Source organism: Euprymna scolopes, chromosome 6 (genome assembly GCF_053919585.1).
Source record: "Euprymna scolopes isolate OS-2025 chromosome 6, ASM5391958v1, whole genome shotgun sequence".
Classification (NCBI taxonomy): Eukaryota; Metazoa; Mollusca; class Cephalopoda; order Sepiida; family Sepiolidae; genus Euprymna; species Euprymna scolopes.
This window is the reverse complement of record NC_136487.1, coordinates 124,022,384-124,036,543: the sequence shown is the minus strand read 5'-3', so window position 1 is coordinate 124,036,543 and position 14,160 is coordinate 124,022,384. Positions and strand designations below refer to the sequence as shown.

Sequence of the window (14,160 nt, the reverse complement as noted above, 5' to 3'; positions counted from 1 at the left end):
CTAAGAAAGAAACTTTGTTCATGGAATGTACGTTTAGGTTTAGGCACAGATAAAGAGTGGGGGAAGTTATTGATAGTGGTTTCAGATAGACGGTGTTTCTCGTGAAAGTTTTCGTACCTTTAGTATTTATTAAAGAAAGCGAGCCATAAATGCATGCTGCCGTATAACACTACACACTAGCGATTGAAGATACAAAGAGCTTAAAGAATAAAAAAACCTTTTACAAAATAGCTGGCTGCAACATGAATACTATTTCCAAAATAACTGGATTCGGCATTAAATAACCCGAAAAGGGTTGATATGCCATAAGGCAAACCAAACCATGCTGAGGTACAAGTACAACTTTGTTAGAGTACATTGCATTTAAATACTTGTAAAACAGTCATAGTGATACAACATTCCATTGATGAAGAAATGTTTTAAAAGAAAATGGAACCTTGGCATGTTGGCAGATTCTTGCTGTAATATAAAAAGTGAGGATGACACTGAACACAAGAGTTAAATGTTGTTAAAACTAACAATTTTGTGTTTTCAATTGTAACCAATAATAATAAAATATGATTTATAGTACACTAGTGGGGGTACCTGGCGTTGCCCTGGTGTTTGGCGGTGCGAGTTGAGCACAAAAAAGTGTTAGTAAGCAGCCAGGTTCAAACCCGAAGACAGAAAGTGAAAGAAAATGTGACATCTTACCACTACACTAACACTATGAAGCCATAGGAAGGTAAAATAGGTCAAATTTAGCGATGCCAATCAAAAAAAATTGACTTGCTAAGTGAATGAGTTCATACAGGCGCAGAAATGAATGTTGGCTGAAGGCCAGTTCAGCTTTCTGCCATTTCATTCATTTGTTTCCCCACGATGTTGGGGAAACCAAGCTCCCCCCGAAAAAGGGGGGGACTCTCAAATGAATAGCAATTGTCTGATATGAAGGGGTTTCCCCACATTGATCAAAGCTAATTGCTTTCGAGACGTCCCGGCATGAAAGGCTGCTGACTGCTTTTCATCGGGGCGTTTCGCTTTATTTATACGAAAAAGACCAAACATGCGAAAGTACGGAATAGCGTGAATTTTATAAAAGTTGATCAAAATAAATGTAGACATGACGTTCGTTAACAAATCGTAGATATTATAATCTAGGGAGTATATAAAAGTTGTAAAAAATAATAACACCTGTTGAGACTGACTTGAAAAAAAACCCAAATATATTCTATTAAGTGATTTTCCTTCAAGTAACCTGAAAAGGGTGGATATGCCGTAAAACAAAACCAACCAACTAACATTATATGGCATTTACATTTTTTAACCTGAAATTTGGTGCACAGTGTAATTAGACATAGGAACATGAAATTGGTTGCACAGTGTAATTTATATCATTTAGATTATTTGCACTATTGCATGCATGTCATTCTCACGTTTCCACTCCTGTAATCTTCATCCTTCTTCAGGTGCATCGTGAAAACTCCAAAATGTGTACGGAATTTTGCGCAGAATCCTTTATATAATCCAGGGAGGGAGTACCTTGCTCTTGTTTCTCATTCCACAAGATTTAATTGTCGATGCTGGTGATAGTAAAAATACAATTACGAATTAAGACTTCTATTATCATGGCTGATAGAATGAGAGCAAACTACCCCATGGTTTAAATAAAAGGTTCTATTCGAAATTCCGTACAGATTCTTGAGTTCAAAAAGATATGCCTAAAGAAGATCGAAGGTTATATCGGCCGAAACACTGTGACAATAACATCCAAAATGAGAACAGTAATTGAAACAATATAAATATGTCAGGTTAATAGTTTTGAAAAAAAAATTTTTTTTAAATTGCTCTTCGTATTTTTAATTTAAAATTAAGATTACTAAAACCAAGTTTATAGTTAAGTATTTTCTACTAGTGTATGCCTACTGTCAGAATTGGTTTAAAAAATTGTGCTCTGTCAATATTCACACTGGTATTCGTATAAAATTACATTTCAGTTGGTGAAGGGATAAAAGAAAATAAGAAAGAAGACGTTTTACAATAGAAAACAAAAAAAAAAAAAACATTATATAAATATTACTATGAACGCTGGTGAAGCATTTGTTAAATTTTATTTTTGTATATGTAATGCATATATTTCCAGTATTTACTTCAACAGTGCTCAATATGTGAGTAGAGCTTAGTAGTGCCTGATTATTTTACCCATGAATGAAACAAATATTTCTGTATAGCTTGTTTGCCATAAATATATATATATAAATAATATTTTTCAATTAAAAGTTATCCATTATTTATTATACATATATTAGTGTTTCATGCTTATGCAATCATCAGTGTAAGAAGTAATAGTTACTGCTGGTTAAGAACATCAAATCCAGTTACAAATCCACCCTTGATTCTGTAGGCTAGCATCTTACCTCAAGATCACCAACAATTTTATATATATATATATATATATATATAAGTGATGAATTTTAATTAGCTTTTTTCTTTTTTTAATCCTAAAATGTATGGTTCATATAATTAAGGAACTATCTTGAGTTCATGAATTAAATTCGAATTTATCAGTATTGTCAGTCGTACCTGATCAATTTTAATCTATTTGAAGTGAAGTATTTCTGTAAAAATAAAGTTTCATTTTGAATCTAATTAAAATAAAATTCAAACGAAAGCTCTAATTAGAAAAGAAATCTTGCCATTCTCTACCAGAGTTATAAATGCTTATGTCATCTCACGGGTGTGTGTGCGTTTGTCAGAATGCTGCAGGCAACTAATTAAAATTACCAATCAGTTTCGTAATATAAGGGGTTTTACAAGTCTGTTGCTATGCAGAGCGCTGACAAAAATAGTGGGAGCACTGAGGAAATAATGAATAAAGTGTTAGTTGGGTTCAAATGGATTTGGTTAAAAAGATTAGAATTTCGTAGGAAATGGAGCAATGGACGAACTCCAAAGTAACTTTTGATTTTAAAAAAAAAAAAAAAAAAAAAAAATTAAAAAAAAAAAAAAAAATCCTTCACAACTACATGTTTACATGTGTTCATTGGCTGATACCTGCTGACATGTTCAGAAGAAAGGTTGAAGATTGTCAGAACACAACTTTCTTAAAAGTCCAAATCTGTCATTTTGTAGAACCTCAGATTGAGGATCTCAGAATTTCTGGTCATGGCATCCGTTTTCTGGTGGGAATTTATTATTTACAGGTAATGTAATATCCTCCATTTCTAAAAGAAATTAAGCTTTCTGATATTTCAAAATAAGACAAATTTCGCAATGTACTGCATTTAAAAAGAAAAAAATATTGTGATTTATTAAGGAAAGGTTATATATATATATATACATACATATGTGTGTGTGTGTGTGTGTTAAGAAAAAAAAGTGGAGCCAACATTTTTAAGCCATCTGCATTATAATTTTTTGTCCTTGGGTTCATCAAGAAGCATGTAATGAACGTTGTTCTAAGGGAGAATTAAAATATAATGCAGACAGCTTAAAAATGTTGATTCAACTTTTTTCTTAACTTTATTTTTGCTCTGAATTACATCAACCTCTCTTACTCAAGATCTATCAGAAACCCTTCATTTTTACCGGATGGGAAAATATATAAGTATTTTTACATTTATGAATGATGTACGTTTTGTTTTTTATTGTTTTTGTGAATTCCATTCTTGTAAATTTATCTTTCTGCATAGACTTTTCATATGTTGCAGGTTTTAAATTTTACTCGTCATTTGCCTGTTTGAAATGTTTTCATCTTTTGCTTTTGTAAAGTATTTATTTATATTCCTCAACAGCATGATATCAGAGTTGGCCAATCAGAATGCTCTGAAGATTTCAAGTTTGGCCAATCAGAACATTCGCCCCACTTTTAAATATTATTTCCAACTGTATTTTGCACTTTTTGAATTGATTTTTTTTTTTTTTACTGTTTTACATTTTATCATTTATTTGATATTTGAAAAAAAAAATTGAATATCTATTAAAAATTCTATAAATTTCATTCTAAAAGGCAATATCTTTTTTCATGAAATTATTTCATATATTTATATCTATAAAGGGAATCAAAGAAATATATAAGAAACTTTTTGATATGGCCGGCATAAATAGCTTTCATAACCCCTACACTGTATTGCTTGTTTCAAATTGATCAATAAATCTATATGCAACAGTATATATTTTTCTATTATCAATGTTTTCCTCTTGTGTGTGTATATATATATATATATATATATATATCTCCAACACTTCCCGGGCTTCTGGAAAAGAAAAATAAGTGTATAATAACACTTTCTAGAATGCTGTTTTCACACCCTTTCATTGTTGCTAATAATTTTTGTCTCCTAAAGAGGAAATGATATTCTACCTTTTCAGGCAAACATAAAAACAACTTGTAACAGACTTTTAGAATTGGAGGGATCACGTTCACATAAATTTAATATAAAATGATAATCTTTAAAAAATTTTTTTTTTTTTTTTTTTTTTTTTTTTTAATTAGTTATACCGGAATTATTTTATCAGTTATGATGTTCCATAAGTAGCCAATTTGTTTTTGCAAAATGTGGCAGTAGCAGTAAAAAAGATGGATTGGTGCATTCTGAATTATGTGTCCAGATTAAATAACATTTTTAAGGATCGATTTTTAAAAAAATGTTTATTTTTAAAAGATGAGACCTGCTTATATATATATATATATATATATATATATATATATATAAAACTATTATAACTGGTCTTTAAAATGCTGTCTGGTCTGTTAGTATGTAATCATTTTAAACTTAAGTGTGACGGACTGACAACAGAGCCTTATATAGCTATTTGTGAAAAAAAACTTTTTTTTTTTTTTAAATGCTATTCATATTATTTGGATTCTTCCGATTACTGTTCTCATCTTCAGCGTCATTTTCACAATGTGTTACATGAAAAAGGCTTGTCCCCTTTTTTATGTAAGTAAAAATAAAGAGAATTAGTAAATGAAAATAAAATCAGAGAAAACGGGAATCGAACCCTGGAGATAAGTTTTAAAGAACAATAGGTTTTAAATGGAATGTCCAGTAAATTGTTGAGTCTGATAAAATATTTAATAAATACAAATTTGGCTGGAAACTATGCACATTGTTAGAAAGAATGTGCATAATAAAATATGGGTTATATAAATTAGATAAGTAAGTTAAATTCCTTTGTAAAACAACAAAGGAAAATGGGAAATTTCCTGGTCATCAGAATGTTTCAAAAACGTGCAAATCGCGCATGTTGATGACATGTGAATTATAGTCACGTTGGCCAGACATACATGTGATTTCTCAATATAGGAAAGAGTTCGAAGTCGGAGAGTCAGACGAGAGTCCGACCAGGGACGCAGAGAGGTTCAGACCAAACCTTGGCACCGTCTGGAAGCGAGAGGGTTTTAGAAGATGTAAAAAAGAAACTTTGAATTCCTGGATGCAAAGCCATTGACCGGTCATATGGAAGAAATAAATGATCATCATGTTTTTCATAACTGCCGTCTTCTGTGTTCATCATCACAACGAGAAAAGGTATTGTCCATTTATGTATAAGAACCATTTGATAAAATCATCTAAAAAATATGTGTTAGAAAGAATGTGTCAAACTATTTATGTTATATAAACACTCCCGTTTCATACAGAACTGTCAAAAGCATAAATGCCAATCTCTCGGTCTATCTAGATATCGAATCGCCTCTCAAAGTGTATTTATATGCACTCTCTCTCTTTATATATACTTGTTAATGTCTCCATCCCATCTCTTACAATATGAACATCTCAACAATGAATACATATAATAACTAGCATCTCTTCCAACAACATGATTAAGACTCTGATCTCTCACTAAGACTCTTACTCTTCTTATAACTTGAACAACAAAAGAACATTCATCATTCTAATAATAACACCACTACGTAACAAATGTTTCGGTCAATATAACCTCCGATTTTCTACAGATTGTATCTTGTTGAACTCTGGAATGTTTCTGTCGACCTCGGGAATGTGGATGGAATTTCAAATGGAACATTTATTTACTTTACAGGGATAGCATGGTCTCATTCCATCTGCTATGATTGGATAGAGGTGGTTCGAAATAATTTGTAATTGTATTTTTGGGTCGTCCATACTGAGAATTGAACCTTCAACCACAAGGACCCTATGGCACAGTGGTTAAAGTTCTTGGAAAAAAATCAATTGTGAAAGTGATATTCTCCTGAAGGTTCAAGGTTCAATTCTCAGTGCGGGTGACTGAAAAATGCAATTGCGAATTACTTAGAACCTCTATTTAATCAAAGCTGATGGTATGAAAACATGCTACCCTTACGAAGTAAATAAAGGGTTCTGTTCGAAATTGCGTCCAGATGCCGAGTGCGACAAGATAAACCTAAACAAGGTTGGAAGTTAAATCAACTGAGGCGTGAAAATGACACTCAAGATGAGAGCAGTAGTCTGAAGGATCCAAATAATATGAATAACCAATCCTCCTCTCAAAAATTCAGAAGCGTAAAAAAATACTGATTCAAACTTAAGTGTGATGAACAAACATGCAAACTGCATCCAATAGATCGATTGCTGATTTCAATAGAATGAAATGCTATTGTATTCTAATTTGAGCCTAAAATCGGATTCAAATATTTACTTTGCTTGATCCTGAAAAGTGCAATAATTTCAACCTTATTACAATATGAAAGTGACGGCTGTTAAGCGCATGTTGTGGCCCTAAGAAAGGCTCATAAAAGATGTGAACAACAGGTTTAGTTAGAAATAATATATTGTACAAAAATGTGTAACACAAACAAAGGTTGCCGGTGCTTTCTCGACTGTTGAATTAAATAGCTGTAGTCTCGCGTTAGATTGCAATATTTTCCTCATGAGAGTATTATTGTCATGGTTTATATGATGGTTAGCAGAGTCGATTATGCATGAATGGTAAGTTCTCATAATATGACATAACAACACTGACTGAGGTGTGCCAAGTTCGAATCCAGGCAGTTCGATTGTACTGCTTTTATTTAGGAATTTTAGCAACCATTACGTGGTCTTTATTGCAAAATGTCAATCACAGAATCAAGTTGGTCTACTTCCATCTCCTCAAAAGAAGTCTACTTTTTTTGAGGTGGTTACATGTAAACACTGAAAAATAAGACCGCTTCTTTCTTGCTGAACAATGTTGCTTTATTACATTATTTTGATTGTAGCAACTCTGATGAGCTCTAATCTGTTTTCCATATGTAAAACTTTCACAAAAAAAAAAACTCGTCTGGCTACAACCATTGTCAATAGTTTTCCTTTCTTTCTCTGTGTAACTAAAATTAAATGAAACTTTCATGAGAAGAATTTCTCGATGAAATGATCGAATTGTTCACCAGTGGAACACAATATCACAGGGCGATTTTCCAGCTGACTACAACATGGTTGTTGTGTTCAAGTACAATGTTAACAAATTCATGTCTAAATGCCTTTAAATAAATTTCTATTCAATTTAAACCATTGTCTCGAATCCTCAGTGTTTTTCACCATTCAAACTCATTGACCCTTAACCTCGAGTCATTTTGGCCTTAATAAGTGGAGACTTATTAATATAGAATTAAAGCAGAACGAAATTAAAAAAAATATTTTTAACTTTGAAGTGGAGGATAATTTTTTCATATAAATTTAATGTAAAATGATCACTTGCTTCCAGACCACCAGGTGGTAATGATCTCCCCACTCTTGGGCTAGATAGTGTTTTTGTGTTAAGATAGTGTTTTTTTGGTCGTTAAATGAGTGATCATTTTATATTAAAATTATACGTAAAAATGATCGCCCACTTCAAAGTCAAATGTTTAAAAAAATTTTTTATTTCTGTTTGTGCATACTATTTACATGTAATTAAAAAAGAAAAAGCCCATTTAAATTATTTTATTTTCATATAACAAAGAGGAATCTTTGTTTAATCCTATTTTTTTATTTTAATAAATGTTGAAATGTGTGTGTTTTTGTGATTATCGCTTGATAAATTGCTGTCTCCCCCTTACATGTCGCTGTTACATCCTTTTTATTGATCTCTTTTCTGTCTCTAGTTCTTACCTGGATGTTGCAAAATATACCATCTTCTACTACCTGTTCTGGGTTACGATGGCGATAGTGTTCTTTGCTGGAACCAATAGAATTAATCTCTTTGGACTTGGCTATGTAATCATAGTTTTCTGTTTCATGTGGTTTGGACGAGAATTTCTACTAAAACCGCTCCGGAAACTCCTTTGGTGGTAAGAATCTTTATTTTTTTCTATTTTTTCGATTTTTTTTTCCATTTTTCTGTGTTTTTTTTTTTTTTTCTATTTTTTTCTTTTTTTTTCTTTTCCTTTGTTTTTTCTTTTCCTTTTTCTCCTATCTGTGTATTACATTTACATTGACCCATTATACTTGTCTCTTGACAATTTGTTTGCGTTGACATGCCTTAAAAAAAGCGAACTGTTTTTTAACTGTATTGCTATAGCTGATTCGATGTGTAATATCAACTAGTTTCGTTATCTCATTACGACTGACTTTCACTCTAGATTAGAAATGGAAGACTCACATCAAATCTGTTGGTAAAAAATAGTTGGATCATTCTATCACTCCTGGCTCAATCCTTTACCTGTATAAAAGTCAAATCTGTTCAAAGGAGTACTCCTGTCATACCTGTGGAGATGCCACACAGAGTATTCTTTCTTGCCTTGATAGAATACAAAACAAGTTCATGGTATGGACTGCAAAATGTTAATATGAATCTGGTAAAATATGGCTAGTAAAGTTTAAGTTACATTCACCATTGCAATTATTCACTCTGAGGAGAAGTATGAATGTAAATCTCTGCCCCCCCCCTCCTAGGCAGCAGAAACAGCTTTAGTTTGGTTGAGAGGTCAGGACAAGGTTTCTTCCTTGCTTGCTTCTACCATTTTGCTCTGAACTTTAGAGAGTGACAGTACTGCCGGGCTGCTTCCCAGCTGACTACATGGTCGTTTTCAAGTCCAATGTAAATAAATTTTTGTTGTACCACTTTTTTGAATAACCAAATTCTATTTAATTGATTACCATTACTAATCATTGGTGTTGTTTCACCAGACATTTCTCTCTTGTCCTGGAATGGCTATTTGGCCTTAATATGTGGTGATTCCTCACTAAACCTTGTAGGTGATGCCCTTTTCACTTCCCATCTTTTTCTCACAAAAGAGACGTTGCAAGCCTGTCTCTGCCCTAGCGTTATTTTCATTGCAAGTGCCTGACTGAACTCCAATCTATGGTTCCCCCTTGCCAAACTTTCACAAAAAATACTCGACTAGCTAGAACTGCTATAAAAGATTTCCTCCCCACTTTCTGTCTATGCCTAACTTTAAACGTAGATTCCATGTACAAAGCTTTTTTCCAGAACTGCCCGCCTGTGGACACTGTTCCGCTGTCCTGCTTTCCAGTTCAATACAACATGGTAGCCTTCAAGTCCAATGTAAACAAGTTCTTGTTGAACCGTCCCCATAAATAATCAAATTATATGCAATTTACAACATTAACAATTACTACACTACTACTACACTACCATCTTACATTCATTAACCTTTATCCTCAAGTAGCCTTCGGGCCTTGATAAGTGGTGACTACCATGATCTGCCCATTTATCCTTGGAAGTATGTTAAACTCAGAAGTAAATTATCATAGAGATTAAAATGTTTGAAATTGTTAATTTGGTTTTCTTATTACTTCAGAGTCACCACTTATCAAGGTCCAAACACCACTCGAGGATAAGGATTAATGAATGTAAGGTGGTAGTGTAAATCGTGTAAATTGGGTAGAATTTAATTATTTATGGTGTGGCTTAACAAGAACTTGTTTACATTGGACTTGAAGGCTACCATGTTGTATTGAACTGGAAAGCAGGACAGTGGAACAGTATTCCACAGGCGGGCAGTTCTGAGAAAAAAAAAAGCTTTGTTCATGGAATCTACGTTTAGAGTTAGGCACAGACAAAGAGCGGGGGGAAATCCTTTATAGTGGTTCTAGCTAGTCGAGTATTTTTTTGTGAAAGTTTGGCAATAGATTGAAGTTCAGTCAGGCACTTGTAAATTGGGTAGAATTTAATTATTTATGGGGTGGCTTAACAAGAACTTGTTTTCATTAGATTTGAAGGCTACCATTTTGTATTCAACCCGGAAGCAGGCCAGCAGAACAGTGTTTTACAAGCGGGCAGTTCTGAGGAAAAAAAAGCTTTGTTTATGGAATCTGTGTTTGGATTCATTTAACTAAAATTCATTTATTCTTAACAGATATGTCATCAACGTACGTATAAGGTTGATTGTATCGAGGGATTTAGCGGTTTTTGCTTAAGTGCAAAACTAATTCCCCTGAAACGGAATGTAGAGAAGCTACTTAATATGTCACCCTTATAAATGATTGCGAACTGGATGCCGTGTGTAGTTAATCTCGACAAGTGGACACCTGTTGCCATGTAGACATGATGCTCCATAGATGCTGTGATGAAAAATAACTTTGTATAATGACTTCCCATTCCTTTTTGTCTTGGAAGACTGTCTGCAAAATAAGCAGTTTATAATGAAACCAGGGTTGTACAATCACTAACAATATTTCTTATCCGGCATTGCTTAAGGCCGATAACACAAATATGATTAGAAGCAATGCCGGGGTATGCATGGAGAGACTGTTATTTCAAATTTTTTCTTCTACTAGCCTAATTGTGCAGTTTACCCTACTATTTCACTTGTAGTTTGAGGAAAGATTCATATCTTGTCAGGTGGGCTCTCTCTACTGTGCTAGAAGGTTACTTGCACCTGAAAGTATCCTTACCTCTATAAGACCACCATTCACCCATGTATGGAATATGGTTGTCACATTTGGGCTGGTGCATCTACTACTAGTCTCTCACTTCTGGATAGGGTTCAAAAGAGTCGCCAACCTGTTGATAGGTCCTGAACTATCATCTAAGCTTCAACCTCTGTCCCATCGACGAAATGTTGCATTTCCCTGCCTGTTTTATAAGTATTTTAATGGTGGATGCTCCGACGAACTACAAGCCCTTGTACCTCCTCGACGTAAATACCCCCCGACAAACCCGACAAGCAGCAAAGTCCCACCCTTACACAGTAGATATCTCTAGATGTATAAAAGCCTTCTACTCTAATAATTTCTTCCCCAGAACTTCTAGACTTTGGAATTCCCTTCTGGGTTCCTGCTTTTCCAACTGTACTGACATGCAGAAGTTCAAGTGTAATGTGAACAGACATCTTGCTGCTGAACTCCCTACATAGTATCCCTGCAATGTATGTCCCCGATAGTAGCCCCCTACATCAAAGTGGCACTGTGCCTTGTTTGGGATGAAAATGTAAAAAAAAAAAAAGTATTAACGAAAGTGACTTTACAGCCATTTCTATTTCCAAGTTTTGATCTGTATTGTTTTCACGCTTTGAGTTTTGTATGATAAAATATAACACATTTATATGTCTTTATATTTCAGGTGGAACTTCCTGGTAGGATATACATTCCTCGTACTGTTCACTAAAGCCAGTCTTCAGGTAAATCCTTTTGTGTGTGGACATTTCTCAACCTATATACTCAACAAATTTCTGATCTACAGAATTGAAATTTGGTATTTAGGGTATTCAGAAATGTGGAAAGCTTTTTAATTGGTTTTCAATTGGAAAAAAAATACCAGCTGGATGATTGATAATTGTCAGGGATTCAAACCTTTACGACTACATGGTCTCCTCTTCCCCCCCTCCTCTCGCCTCCAAGAGGGCATCAGCTCTCACTATGTCGCTGTCCGACTCTTATCTGCTAACTGACTAACTCCAATACTTGTAACTTCGGACCCCCGTCTCAATATATTGAGAATCTCCTTTCTCGATGACGTCTCTTTTTTTTTTTCTCTCTCTCTCTCTCTCTTTTTTTCTCTCTCTTTTTCTCTCTTTCTCTCTCTTTTTTTCTCTCTCCCTCCCTCCCTCCCTCCCTCTCCTTCAGTTGCTAGTGTCTCTAACTTTGGAGATCTTGGAAACTTTTTATCGTAGAAAAATCAATTATCATTAAAAAGTTGATAAAAGTATAAATTCATCTAGAATTTTGTGGCGTAATGGTTAACACACTCGACCGTAGCACATATGATATGAGGTTCGAATCCTAGAACAGTCAAGCTACACTAACAAGTGGTAGTACCATGTGTAGATTGCTGTTATATATGTTTTCTACCTGGCGTTTTTTTATTTTTTTTAACTTCATTCTCACTTTGATTTTCTCTACAGCTGGTTGGTTGTGTCTACAAGTTGAAAAATGATTCATGTCTAGTCATCAAGTTATTTGGCATCACCTGCTTGAGTCCAAATATTGAAGGTAAGAATCAAACAATTTCCACAAAAATTCAGAATTTCATCAAGAATATAAATAAGCCAAACAGATAAAATAAATCCTAGTTATAGCGTAAAATGCCCTGTTTGAAAACTAAAAATATGGCATTGGCTGGTTGACATAATGGATACCATTACAGATTATGGAATCGACCATGCTAAATTAAAATTCCAGTCTGATCTCTTGCAGTAATTTTCACTAATACTTTTGGGAAAGGTATGAACTTGTGATTACCCCACCCCCACCCCCCATTGGTAAAATAGCAACTTGTATTCAATTAACTGTATTCAATGAATTGTTTGCATTATTTTTCCTTTAAATCAATAAAGCTAAGAATGGTTAGTTTTCTGTTAAACACAAACAAAACAAAACCCTAAAATCATCGGCCCTGTCGGTGGGGCATTAGAATACGCCGACTACCCTCCTGCAGAGGGGAAAAGTCCCTCAATGGGGGTCCTGGATATGACCTTAAACTATATCCAGTGGTGAGGCTCCAGCTTGTGGGCTTTGGGGAGTGTGGAGCCACCCTTTAACTGCCATTGCTCCCAGGTCCACTCTGACCCGGAGTAGTAGTACCTGTTAGGGTCCCAACTATGGGTTAAATAGAAACTGGTCATGAAAGTAACGATAAAGCAGAGACAGGCTCGTAACGTCTCTTCTGTGGGGAAAACATTGCAGGGAAGAAAAAAGGCATCCCTCACTAGGCTACGAGTTTAGCCTGAAGGATTCTGACGGCAGTGAATGGAACCAGAGGAACGCTGATGAGGTGAGTGTGGATTGAGGGATGGTGGCGATGATGAGTTCAGCCTGAGGGACATTTTAAAATATCCCTTAGGCTGCATAATATAGAAATCTTTATTCTTGAATCTAATGCTGAAACCTGCCATTTATTGTGATCAATATCAGAACCAGTTCCAAGAGGCAGCATCATACTCATTGGCACTAAAAAGAACAGACATGGTTAATCCCTGTCTCTTTAAAGTGCTAAGATCATTTTTATGTAACTGCCCTTGTCATTGCAAGCAATTCATTTCTACCCTTTTTGTCCATTATTTTTTTTTTTTACAAATGAGTAAACTTTTATGTAAACATATATGTACAATGATACAGAAGATTACGATAAATTCTTAAAAAAATAATTTGTATGATAAATTCAATTTAATCTCTGCAGTATAAAAACAGCACTTGATGTTCCCAAATGGTCACCCAGTTAGCATTGACCAGTTTTAACATTGCTTAACTTACGATTCAATGTGACAATGTAATTGGTAAAAAAAATGTTTTGCATTTATTATGAAACCATTCTAGAACAGGTTTGCTTTATGTTTTAGCATTGAATATTGAAATAATTCAATGATGTATTTATCATTGTAGAACCAAATGCCACCTGCTCTGTTGATAAAAATGGACTCCTTTGGGATGTCATCTGTTTTGCATTTCTTCTACTACAACGCAGAGTGTATAGCTCCCATTACTTCCGACATATCGTTGCAGAGCTGGAAGCTCAGAGGCGATTGGCTTCGCGGTAAGATTAAAAAAAAAATCTTTTTATATTGAATGGCTGCTACTAATTCTTAATAATGATGTCTGTGTATAATTTTAGGATAGATACAACTTTGAAACGGTTCTTAGCATTTTTATTATTATTTCTACTATCATATAACGCTGCTAGTCAAAGTATATTTAGACAGACCTTTTCTTTTTAAAAATTAACTTTTAGATTTAAAATTATTTTTTTATCAAAGGCTGTATTTTCAGAAATACAAAAAAAAAAAAGTAAAAACTAAATTTCTTAGAATATTTAGTATTT

General features: G+C 34.0%; 1 protein-coding gene across 4 annotated transcripts in view; it reads left to right on the top strand.

The window, feature by feature from the left end:
* Positions 1-14,160, top strand: part of LOC145277924 (piezo-type mechanosensitive ion channel component 1-like) — a 562,742-nt gene that overhangs the window by 385,787 nt on the left and 162,795 nt on the right. For all 4 annotated transcript variants that reach the window (XM_080129998.1, XM_080129997.1, XM_080129996.1 and 1 more), the window contains 4 exons: positions 8,045-8,230; positions 11,467-11,524; positions 12,248-12,335; positions 13,725-13,875. In XM_080129998.1, coding sequence (XP_079986124.1) covers positions 8,045-8,230; positions 11,467-11,524; positions 12,248-12,335; positions 13,725-13,875 — 483 coding nt within the window. The remainder of the gene's footprint in view (positions 1-8,044; positions 8,231-11,466; positions 11,525-12,247; positions 12,336-13,724; positions 13,876-14,160) is intronic.